The sequence below is a fragment of the Mus pahari genome, chromosome 4, assembly GCF_900095145.1.
Source record: "Mus pahari chromosome 4, PAHARI_EIJ_v1.1, whole genome shotgun sequence".
In the NCBI taxonomy this organism is placed as follows: domain Eukaryota; kingdom Metazoa; phylum Chordata; class Mammalia; order Rodentia; family Muridae; genus Mus; species Mus pahari.
This window is the reverse complement of record NC_034593.1, coordinates 86,849,637-86,860,647: the sequence shown is the minus strand read 5'-3', so window position 1 is coordinate 86,860,647 and position 11,011 is coordinate 86,849,637. Positions and strand designations below refer to the sequence as shown.

Sequence of the window (11,011 nt, the reverse complement as noted above, 5' to 3'; positions counted from 1 at the left end):
TGGTGGCACACGCCTTTAATCCCAGCACTCGGAAGGCAGAGGCAAGCGGATTTCTGAGTTTGAGGCCAGCCTGGTCTACAGAGTGAGTTCCAGGACAGCCAGGGCTACACAGAGAAACCCTGTCTCGAAAAAACAAAAAAAAGAAAGAAAAAAGAAATGGAGAAGTAGCCCAATACCCAGTCTAGTTGCACTGAGTCATAGGTTTGCATCGGCATAGCCATGCCTTAGTTTACCCTGCTGACCATACCTCCAACGAAATTACCTTGCAGACTTATGAGGCGTGTGCTTGACCCCCGAGTTTAAGTGCTACTGAGAGGCAGTAAATGTTTCAGGAACAAAGTTCTATTTGTAATTAAGTTTATGGAAAATGTCTTTAGAGGAAAGATAGAAAAGACAAGAGAATCCCAAAGTTAAGGAGCGTCCCTCTCAGAGCTGCGCCTGTCTGATAGGCGGCTACTAGAAAAGTCTCAGCGGGTGGAAGCCATCATGGCGTCAATGCAGGCCACGGGTGCAGAGGAGGTGCAGCTGCAGGAGATAGAGGAGATGATCACCGCCCCCGAGCGGCAGCAGCTGGAGACACTGAAACGCAACGTTAACAAGTAAGTCCTTTCCAACAAACGCAGCTTCACAGCTCAGCCTCCTGCACCTTAATGTGAGCAAACCTGACCTCAGCTTCGCCTTCCGTAGCCTAGCTAAGAGAATTGAACCTACCAGCAGTGATGCACACACCTTCAATCCTAGCACGAGGGAGACTTAGATCTCCCAGTTCGGGGCCAGCCTGGTCTACATAGTGAGTTTGGGACTTCCAGGGAGACCCTGTCACAAGAGTATGGAACCTGCCTATTTTTTGGTCAGCGTTCTAAGGCCATCGCGCTTGGCTATAATCTCATTCACCAAGTACTGAGACTTTTACCTCAGGCTCAGGTGGCATTCCATCATGGTCCTTGCATGGACTTTCATTATCTCTTGCCTAGAACTTTGCAATTACCTCATCCTACAAATCATGTGTCACAATGCACTCAAGGTAGGGTGTGTGTGTGTGTGTGTGTGTGTAAGCACACACATGCTATACATGCATATGGAGGTTATTCTGGGACTCCAAGCTCAGGTCCTCACACTTGGATGGGGGCATTTTACCCACTGGCTCATCTCCCCAACCCCAAGTTACTTACTGTCTTTAAAGTGATAGATGGCAAGCATCACTCCCCTAGTTAAAGTGACTTACTGGCTTCCTTGCTTGTGTGTATGTCTGTCTGCTCATCCAGCAGTTATGTTTTCTCTAAAGGTCTACTGCTCAAACCACCTCCACCCCCAAAGTGCTGGCTGGGATCACAGATGTGTATCACCACAGCAAGCTGACACAATTCATGGGTTTGGGTTTTTTTGTTTGTTTGTTTTTTTTAAGTATGAAATCCAAATTCATTGCTGTGCCATGGGACCTTTCACAGTTTCAATGGGGATTATGTAAATTTATTAGTTCTGGGGATTATGTAAATGTCTTAGTTCTGGGGATTATTTTTATGGATTCCTAGAGATTGTCATTTGTGAATAGTTCTACTTCTCCTCAATCTGGATTTCTTTCTGCCTAATTGCCTTGACTAGCACCTTGGTTTTGCCCCTGATCTAAGGAGGAAAACTGAGTTTCTCACCGTCGGGTGCAGTGTTGGCTGCGGTTCTGTTTCCTCAGAGTGCGGAAGCCCCTTCCTCTTCCCAGTTGGCACCAGCTCTCCGACTGCTCGTGGCTGTAAAGCACTCCACCTTTGCCTCTCCTTTCCCTGCTCTTTCTCATGGTTGCAGGTGGAACTTTAACACTGTCTTTGCAGCCTCAGGAGCTCCGTGGCACCTGGCATGGGAGGGATGTAATGGAATTATCTACTGGGTAACTCACCTTCTCTGCTCCAGTCTGGAATATGCTAATGAGCACTGACCCCAGCAAATGCTTTCACTCTTTGCCTCAGGTTGGACGCCAGTGAGATCCAGGTGGATGAAACCATCTTCTTACTGGAATCCTACATCGGGAGCACCATGAAGAGGCAGTGACCCAGAAGAGGCAATGCTGGGATCAAACTCAGGGCCTTTCACATGCTAGTCAACTGCTATTCCACTGAGCACATCCCCAACCAGAAACCAGCATCCTTCTCAGAAGACCTAGGAGATGGAGGAGGACGAGGAGGACGAGGAGGAGGAGGTGGTGGTGGTGGTGCCTAGATGCATTCTTTGCAGTGAATGTTTGTTGTTTGTTTGTTTTTTGAGACTGGGTTTCTCTGTATAGCCCTGGGTGTCCTGAAACTCACTCTGTAGACCAGGCTGACCTCAAACTCAGGATCCTCCTGAGTGCTGGAATTAAAGGCATATACTACCATGCCCAGCTCGGCTGCAGGTTCTTGTACTGAGCCCTGTTCCTGTCTTTCCCAGCTGCTCATGACACACTTGGAAGAGTATACTCTCCTCTCATCAAATCCTCACCGTCCAAGGAACCTTAAATAAATGAGAACAATCATAAACTATGTGTATCTGTTCTTAGCAAGAAGTCAGCTAGGGGTTGGCAAGATGAGGGGATGAGTTAGTTACCGGGTAAAATACTGCTCAAGCATGAGAACATGAGGTCAGATGCATAAAACCTGGGTGCGATGCTGGGGACCCCAACCCTGGGAAATGGTCCTATCTCTGAAACTCATTGGCTAACTCTGAAACAAATTGATAAGCTTCTGGTTCAGTGAGACACTATCCCAACAAATAAGGTGCAGGGCCAGCAAGATGGATGGCTCAGTGGATAAAGGAGCTTGCCACTAAGGCTGATGACCCAGCCCTAGAATTCATACGATAAAAGAGAGAAAACTAGAGCAAATTGTCTCCTAATCTTTATCTGGGCACCATGGCACACATAGGTATTCACATATACACATAAATGTAAAAATAGAAAGCAAGGAAGATGCCCAACTATTGGCTTCTGATCTGAACACACATGCTCACACCTATATAACACGTATATACACCGCACATACAAAAGAAGTGCACCAAAGCTGGGCATGAAGACACCTGTGATCCCACCAATAAGGAAGCTAAGATGAGGGATTACTGCAAGTTCAAGGTCATCTTGGACCTTTTGATGAGTTTCAGGCTAGTGTGGGCAATAGAGTGAGAACTTGTCTTAACAAAACACAAATTAAGCTAGCCAATCCCACGTTAAAACACCCCTGAATTACTCTTCTATTATGATAAAATATTATGACCAAAGAACTTGGAGAAGACCCTTATCTGGCCTTACAGTTCCAGAGTGACCAAGCTAGCTCAGTCAACAGGTTCTCCAGGGCAGGAGCAAGGATTAAAGAGAAAAATGACAATTAGATAACACTGCATCATGACCCCAGCCAGTTCTGAGGCTGAGGCAGGTTTATTTTTTCCCAATCTGCTTTTATAGCATTTTAATTACATGCAAGTAATAAGGTCAGTTCTGGGTTAAAAAACAAGCAAGACAATAAAGTCCCATGACCACTATTTCCAAGGGCCTATCAGGATGACCGAGATATCTAAGCCTACTTCCCTGTCCTAGCCCAAAGTCATATTCTTGCCTGAAGCCTACTTCCTTGTTCTAGCCAAAATCAGATTCCTGCCTGAGCTTACTTCCCTGCCCTGGCCCATTATCAGATTCCTGCCAAGCAGCCCCAAAAGCTCTCCACACAGAGGATCAGAGTTCAAGATCATGGAATGAAGACATGGTGGCAGGAGCCTGAAGCCTACCCCAGTGACATCCTCCAGCAAGGCCACACTTCCTAACCCTCCCACATAGTGCCAGCAATTGGGAACCAAGTGTTCAAATGCCCAAGGGCAGTCTCACATTTCTTCCTAAGTGACAATCCCACTTGCAAACATCTATGCCCTTTTCACCGAGTTGTAACATTTACACATGCACACACATGGTGTACACGGTGTCAAAGACTGCTATGGAAGGAAGCAAAATACTCTTGTTGTTTTGGGGTTTTGTTTTGTTTCTGTGACATGGTCTTGCTATATGGCTAAGCTAAGCCTAGAACTCACTGCAGAGACCAGACCAACCTCAAACTTGCAACCAGCTTCCAGCTTCTGCTCCACAGATACTAGAGTTAAAACATGCACTGCACACCCAGCAAGAAAACCAGTGAGAGTCCGTTGGGGAGAGCTAAGTTTTCCTTACACACAGTTATCAATTGTGATAGCTTCCAGTTAAGGATGGGGTATGTGTCTACTTCTCAGTGCTGGGACCCAATCTGGCTTAGACCTGCGCAGGTCCTATGCACGTAGCCGTCCATGATCTGTGAGTTCATGTGTGTGCCAGTCCTGCTGTGTCAGACAGCCTTGTTTGCTTGGTGTCCCCCACCCCCTCCAGCTCTACGATCTCCAGCTCCTCTTGCACAGTTTTCTGAGCCCTTAGGGGAGGGGTTTGATACAGAAATCCCATTTAGGACTGAGTGTTCCAAGGTCTCTCACTCTGCACATTGCCTAGTTGTGGGTCTCGGTATTTGTTCCCGTCTCTGATGATGGCTGAATAGGACACAAACCTAAGAATATAGCAGAATGTTGTTAGTAATCATTCTGTTGAGTAATCAACAGAACATGTTGCCATGTTCCTTTAGTAGAGTGTAGTATTTGGTTTCCCCACTAGGTCCTTGGCTTACTGAGTCTCAGATTCTTGGCCATCCCAGGAAGCACTGGGCTCATGGAGTAAGCCTTGATTCCAATCAGACAGTGACAACCTGAGGTTTCCCTCTGGACTCACATTATGGAAGGAGGAAACCAACTTCTCTGACCTCTACAGCCTGCCACGGCATGCCCGCCCTTCCCCCACATTGACATAAATAAGTGTGATTAGATATTTTAAATGTAAAAGATTGTGTCTGCCTTCAAGCTACTCACCATCACTTACTTACTAAGCATGGGATGCATGAGGCCCAGGGGTTTGAGCCTCAGAACTGCACAAACCGGGCAAGTGATGCAGAGGAACATGGAAGCCAGCTAGTCAAAAGGCCAACCAAGAGCAGTTTTGGCTACACACCTTTGAGGCTAACCTGGGTCACAAGAGACCCTGCTTTACCTTAAACACACACACAAACTGTTAGGTGTATGATGTGGGAGCATAATTAATTGGAGGTGCTCCCTGCTGAGAGGTGAACAGAGGCTTAAGTGAAGGTCAGTCAGCCCTGGGCTGGTGGGGAATAACACGCAAGTCCAGAAATCATTCTGCCTGGGAATTACTGACCAAACAGAGAAGTCAGAAATAACTCTAAAGGAAGTGAGAAACTGGAAGATTTATTTGTGCTTTATGAACATTGCACCCAGGGATTGTCCCCAAAGTTATCTAAATTTCCCAGCGGGACTGGAAAGCCTGGCTTGCGTGGGCCGGCCGGAAGCTGCACGCCTCCGCGCGCTGGGCCATCAGGGGGCGCCAGGCAAGCGGTAACCAGAGGTGCGCGATGGCTGCCGCACGGTTGCTGCTGCGCCTCGCCGGGCGCCTGAAGTCAGTGAACTTCACACAGAGCGTGTGTGGACTCCTGGGCGCCGGGCAGGGACCCGGGCCGTGGCACACGCATTGCAGCTTGGAGCGAGGACAGCTTGTCCTCTCTAGCAATCCGTTCCCCGGCGCTTCGGAGAGGCTTCCAATCCAGGTGGGGACAGGGAACCAGCAGGGAACATGAGGGCAGTTTGGGGGCGGGTGGCGACAGGCCAGCTCCCACCGTGGACACCCTTAATTTCTGGAAGTCCCATCCTGCTTCCGAAGTCTTAGCCCGGCCAAACCCCTCTTGTCAGAGACCCCTTTTCTGCCCTTTTGCGGCTCTGGACCAGCAGCCTGAGGTCTCCAGGACAGAGCCGCTCACAAATAAAGGTGTGGATCTGGGTGTGGCAGTCATTCTTCAGTCCAGTGACCAGACTGTATTGTTGACCCGAAGGACATGTACTCTCCGCATTTCCCCCAATGTGTGGGTCCCTCCAGGTGAGCACCTAGGAACAGGGTCTATGGGAGCCAGGTGCCCTTTTTCCCTCCACAATGTTATTGGGTAGTTTCATTCAGTGGTGACCCAATGTCTGTGGCCACAACAAACTTCCTCTGCCCACTGGAGAATGGGGTCCCTGGTTGAAGACAACAACCGTTCATATTGGGCCCACTCCTCTTGCAGGTGGGCACATGGAACTTGATGAGGAGGTACCGGTCTGCCAACCCAACCAAGAGACCTGAGTGGAGTCACCTTGGGTGTGGGCTGAGGGAGGGAGGAAGGGACAAAGAAAAGGGCATGGCAGGGTTGCGCTTTGGATATTCTGACCTGCTTGCTCTCTTTGACTTCCAGATACTGGGGTGTGGGTTTCGAGAGCTCTGGGAAGAGTGTGGGCTACAGCTGCCCGAGAACCAGTTTTCTTGTGTCCTTCTGGGGTTATGGGAGGTGAGACAGAACAACCCCCAAAGCCCATTGAATAATCCTTGCCTGCCTTGGGCACTGGGGAAAAGTGTGGATGGACTGGAGTCCCCAAGTCATAGCTCTCATGTCCCCTTTACCTGTCACCTACCACCCACTGCTTTGGCCCAGCACTTTGTCTCCCTAAAGCCCTCTTACAAAGTCTCAAAGATAGTCAGTTTCGCAATATGATATATTGGTTTTGTCTGTTCTTGTTGGGTTTTTTTCTTCTTCAGTCTGCCTACCCTCCTAGGCTGAGCTGGGGCTTCCCCAGATACCATCACCTCATTCTCTATGTACTTGTGATCTCCCGGGAGTCCCAGGAGCAGCTCCAGGTAGGCTTGGCAGTAGGGAAGACGGGACGTCTGTCCTGGCTGTGACTGAGTAGAAGGGGAGATAATCAAGCCCGGAGCTGCCTGCTCTTCGTCTGCCTCCTCCCCACCTGTGGCCTCTTCCCCTAAGAATCAACATGTCTGACCCCAGGCTAGGATCCAAGTAAATCCAAATGAGGTGAATGCTTTCATGTGGCTGGGACCAGATGTAGCGGCAGCTGTGGCTGCCACAGAGGACGAGACAAAGACACCTGGACTTGTCTCCCAGGACCTACCACTCTCTGTCTGGTAAGAATTTTTCCTTTGGCTATCAGCATATGACATACATACATACATAAGCATGCGTGGGAGGGTGCAGTCTGTAGTTTCATGTTGTGAAAGAGATTTAGGGAATGAGTTTGTCTACTGATAAATCAAAAGACCATCTGAGATCAAAGACACTAAATGTTAAGGGTTCGTGCTCCGACTAGCTAGCATTGAAGACCTTGGTTTGAGCCCTTGCTCTCCCATAGGAGAGAGTCACTTAAACCTCCTTGAATGTGTTTCATTTTGGTCAAGTGAGGTTAACACTCACTTGCCTTCTGCAATAGTTAGGAGGATTAAATGGCTCAATCTACAGTTCATTGTAAGCTACAAGGCACAACACAGATAGAAACTGTTATAATCCAGTGCAACCGAACTGAGGGACGATGGAGGAACCCAACCTCTGGTCCTGCCTGTGCCCACACTCATGCGGACAACCCCAACCACAGCAGAGGAGGACAAAGAAAGGATCGGCGCTGGAACCAAGTTTGCCCTCCAGCTCTGGCTGCAACATCTGGGCAGATGAGGTACGGAACGACCTGCGGGAAGCATAGCCTTGGTACTGAGTGGTCTGGTGCTCTTAGGGACATCAAAGAGACAAAGGGAGAGCAACTGCTCTTGGCTATGCTTGTGTGAATGCCCCAACTCCCTCCCAGGTAAAAGTGACATTCACGCTCGGATCGCAGACCAGCAAAGGAAGCCTGGCAACCTAAGACCTGGCATGTCCTTCAAGATGGAAGGAGAGGCCCTACTCCATAAAGCTGTCCTCTGACTTCCACATGTAAAACCATGGCACATGTGCCCACATACACAGTAATAAACACTTTAAATGTTCTTTTTTTTCCTTTTTTTTTTTTTTTTTTTTTTTTTTTTTTGGGGGTGGTTTTCTCTTTTTTGTTGTTTGTTCTTTTTTTTCCTTTTTTTTTTTTTTTTTTTTTTTTTTTTTTTTTTTTTTTTGAGTGAAAGGATGGAACATGAACCCTCTCTGCCCCACAAACCCTAGGTCTGGAAAGCGAGGTACAACATCCCTTCCCTCCGTGACTCTCACAGAACATTCACAACCTTTATTGTAGGCGAGAACTCTGCTACAACTCTTGGAATAAAAAGTAAAATCACATCACAGGGCCTTGGCCCTAAAGGAAGGGGCCTGAGGATAGGGGAGGAGAACACAGAGGCCCCCCATGTCCCACAAAAGGTGCAAGAGTAATCCAGGCCTGAACACAGGACACTAGAAGCTTCGGCCCTTGGCTATTTAGCATAAAAACATTGTGAACTTAAATATATAAATAGAGAGACCCAGGCAGTAGACAGGCCACGCCTTGTTCCCGAGCCCTTGGGAATCACAACTAAGGCCTTGCTTCCTCCTCGAGTCACACTGGGAAGTAAAAGGCAGGGGAAGTCATCTTTGGATACTTTAGAGTTTTCTTATTTATGTACAAAAAAGAAATCTGCAACCCAAAATAGAGTTCTCTGTCCATCTCTGACCTGTCGCCCGACTGTATGGTCAAAGAAAATGGAATGGATGTCAAAGACCAGATATTTGGGTTTGAGTAGGGAACGGAGTCTTGGGGGAGGAGGCAGGAAAGTGCCTTTCCCCAAGAGGCTGAAGATCTGGTAAAGGCTGAGGACCCCCTCATCCCTCAGTTCCCATCCTTCCATCCGCCTCCCACTGCCTAGGTTACCATACCCAAAGGAATGTGCCACCATCAAAGAACACTTCCAAAAACAGACCTCAATGTCCTTTTTAAAAAGGTTAAATGTTAACCCTGTGAGTACTGGCCTGTTAGGCAACGATAAGGCCCAAAGCAGGGATCCATGAAAGTCTGGCCTGGCCTTTGGCCAATGACCCCTGAGGGATCAGAGCAGCCAGGGGTTGGGAACCCACAATGTGATCTGCTCAGTGCTGGGGCCAATGGAGATTGATTTTGTATTCCAAAAAGCTCAGTCCAAAGAAATGACATCTGACCGACAGCCAGTCAAAGAGGGGCCTGAAGGCAGGGGTCCTCCATGCCCTTCCCTCAAGGAACTCCCAGGAGCCACAATGCTGCTGACACGACCAGGAGGGGGCGCTGGAGTGGAGCTGCGGTGAGAGCTCCCCAATGTGGGGGCCAGAGGGCCCAGGAAGTGGGAAGGGGTTCCCCGGTACTGGAAGAAGTGGCCAAGGGTGTCCTGTTCATCTAGCGAAGTGATAACTGAAGGGCCGTAGTGCTGGAGAGATGAAGGGCACAGCTTGACGTGTTGTCTTGACTCAGCACCTCACTCACCTCAGAGCCACCTCGTGGGGTACCAGCCCTCAGGGATCTCACAGCATTCTTGAGAAGAAAAGCTGGGGACCTCTCTGACTCTGCCCTACTCCCCCAGACCCTTCTCCTGTGCCTTGCCTTGGGACAGCCCCTTCAGACATTCAGTTCTTGGCCTTGCAGGTGTCTGAAATGTGTGGAACATCCACTGGGGAAGGTTCTGAGTCCATGTGGGGGTGAGTGAGCAGGAAGAGAGGAGCTAGGAAGGCACAGGTGTGACTATGGAGTGACGGGGGCGGGGTAAGGAAGCTATGCTGCCATGTTCTCCCCTCACAGGAAAGCAGTTTTAAACCCCTAGGGACATTGGACAGGGAAGAGCGCTTCATCTGTCTAGAATGGACTCTTCCGAGATCTTGGATCTTCCTAAACATGGCCACTTACCTGACTCTCAGTCTGAAGGAAAGAAAATAAATCTAAACCTGGTAGGAAAAGAAAAATCAAAATCAACCCCCTTCTTTCTCCTTCACCACAAGGGGAAAAAAAAAATCCCCCTGTCCCCGGGGCTCGGCAAGAAACAGGTCTAGAGAGGGTGACAGGGCATGACCCTCCCTTCCACCTTAGGGTCAGTGTTCTACCTTGGATGTCAGCTCCCAGTGGGAAGGCAGGTGGGTAGTCATGTAGCGGGAGACTAGACAGGAAGTCACTGCCCAGTGTGCCCATTGCAGGGCTCCGAAGCACCGAGGATGGCTGGTGACCAGAGGTCAGGGTTCTGTGAGTGGAGAGAAAGTGCCAGAGAACTAGCCAGGCGCAGTTGCCCAAGGTTCCGCTCCTCCTGCCCTTCCCCGACCTGAAGCTCGCCCTGTGGCCAGAAAGCAGTTCTGTCCCTCCGCTACAGAAACAGCCTTTCCCATACCCTTTGCTTCCAGGAAGGGCTGGAATGGCAGCCGAGGTAACAGGGCAGTGCTTCTTGGTGGGGGGCAGATCTTCCTCATCTGATGAGCTTTCGATTGTCAAGTCAATGACTTCAACCCTCTTCTTACTCTCTGACTGATTCCCATCCTGGACTGGGCTGTACTGGAGACCTGTGGGTGGTTAAGAAGGCTGTCTCAGAAAAAGGGCCAGCCATGATTTAGCTCAATTGGGGTGCAGGGGGTCACTCACCATCCAGCCCATACCCTGGCGGGGGGCAAACCTCTGATGCCTCCTTCTTGGGTTTCATTGGACACCAGGATCCGTCTTCCATGAACTGAATCTCATCACAATCCGAACAGGAATTAAGAATTTCCATGAATAAACTAGGGAGGAGGACAAGGCGATTCACGAGGCTGGATGCGGCTGGAACCACCGTCAGTGTTTTGAGCCTCACTTCCTATGCCTTAGTCACCTCGTCTGCATTCTCCACCCTACTGGACCTCCCTGAGCTGCTGCTGGGACTGTAGCTCAGTAACAGGGCACCCGGTTAGCCTGCAGGCTGAGTCTGATCCCTAGCACTGTGGGGGAAAGAATGTAAGAGAGCTTCAGAAAGTTCAGGCCCAGGGTTAAACCTTCCTAAGAGAGAACGTGAGAGCCCTAGGAGAGGCTGTGGAAGGAGACTAAGGTCACTTAGGACCAAGAAAATCACTTGCTTATTAGGTTAGGGTCGAAGACTAGCTATATAAGTACATCCAGGACCTCAAAAAAAAAAAAAAAAAAAAAGAAGAAGAAGAAAAGA

At 49.2% G+C, this 11,011-nt stretch overlaps 3 protein-coding genes across 5 annotated transcripts in view; 2 read left to right on the top strand and 1 right to left on the bottom strand.

The window, feature by feature from the left end:
* Positions 1 to 2,499, top strand: part of Polr3c (RNA polymerase III subunit C) — a 16,178-nt gene extending 13,679 nt beyond the window's left edge. The window contains exons 14-15 of the mRNA XM_021196145.2: positions 450 to 599; positions 1,959 to 2,499. Coding sequence (XP_021051804.1) covers positions 450 to 599; positions 1,959 to 2,040 — 232 coding nt within the window. The 3' untranslated portion in view covers positions 2,041 to 2,499. The remainder of the gene's footprint in view (positions 1 to 449; positions 600 to 1,958) is intronic.
* A 2,937-nt stretch (positions 2,500 to 5,436) lies between these two features.
* Positions 5,437 to 7,893, top strand: Nudt17 (nudix hydrolase 17). Its single transcript, XM_021196862.1, has 8 exons — positions 5,437 to 5,642; positions 5,785 to 5,968; positions 6,153 to 6,178; positions 6,321 to 6,413; positions 6,662 to 6,760; positions 6,909 to 7,045; positions 7,427 to 7,587; positions 7,717 to 7,893. The coding sequence occupies exons 1-7, from the start codon at positions 5,451 to 5,453 to the stop codon at positions 7,584 to 7,586; spliced, it is 891 nt and encodes a 296-aa protein (XP_021052521.1). The 5' UTR covers positions 5,437 to 5,450; the 3' UTR covers position 7,587; positions 7,717 to 7,893.
* Positions 7,894 to 8,072: 179 nt separating this feature from the next.
* Positions 8,073 to 11,011, bottom strand: part of Pias3 (protein inhibitor of activated STAT 3) — a 9,567-nt gene continuing 6,628 nt past the window's right edge. For all 3 annotated transcript variants that reach the window (XM_029537886.1, XM_021195545.2, XM_021195546.2), the window contains 5 exons: positions 10,462 to 10,595; positions 10,214 to 10,382; positions 9,936 to 10,069; positions 9,742 to 9,779; positions 8,073 to 9,268 (listed from right to left, as the gene is read on the bottom strand). In XM_029537886.1, coding sequence (XP_029393746.1) covers positions 9,002 to 9,268; positions 9,742 to 9,779; positions 9,936 to 10,069; positions 10,214 to 10,382; positions 10,462 to 10,595 — 742 coding nt within the window. In that variant the 3' untranslated portion in view covers positions 8,073 to 9,001. The remainder of the gene's footprint in view (positions 9,269 to 9,741; positions 9,780 to 9,935; positions 10,070 to 10,213; positions 10,383 to 10,461; positions 10,596 to 11,011) is intronic.

Coding starts and splice junctions, on each gene's coding strand:
- Nudt17 (XM_021196862.1), top strand. CDS start 5,451: ATGGCTGCCGCACGGTTGCTGCTGCGCCTCGCCGGGCGCCTGAAGTCA. Junction 6,179..6,320: donor ACATGGAACTTGATGAGGAG/GTACCGGTCTGC, acceptor TTTGACTTCCAG/ATACTGGGGTGTGGGTTTCG. Junction 6,761..6,908: donor AGTCCCAGGAGCAGCTCCAG/GTAGGCTTGGCA, acceptor GTCTGACCCCAG/GCTAGGATCCAAGTAAATCC.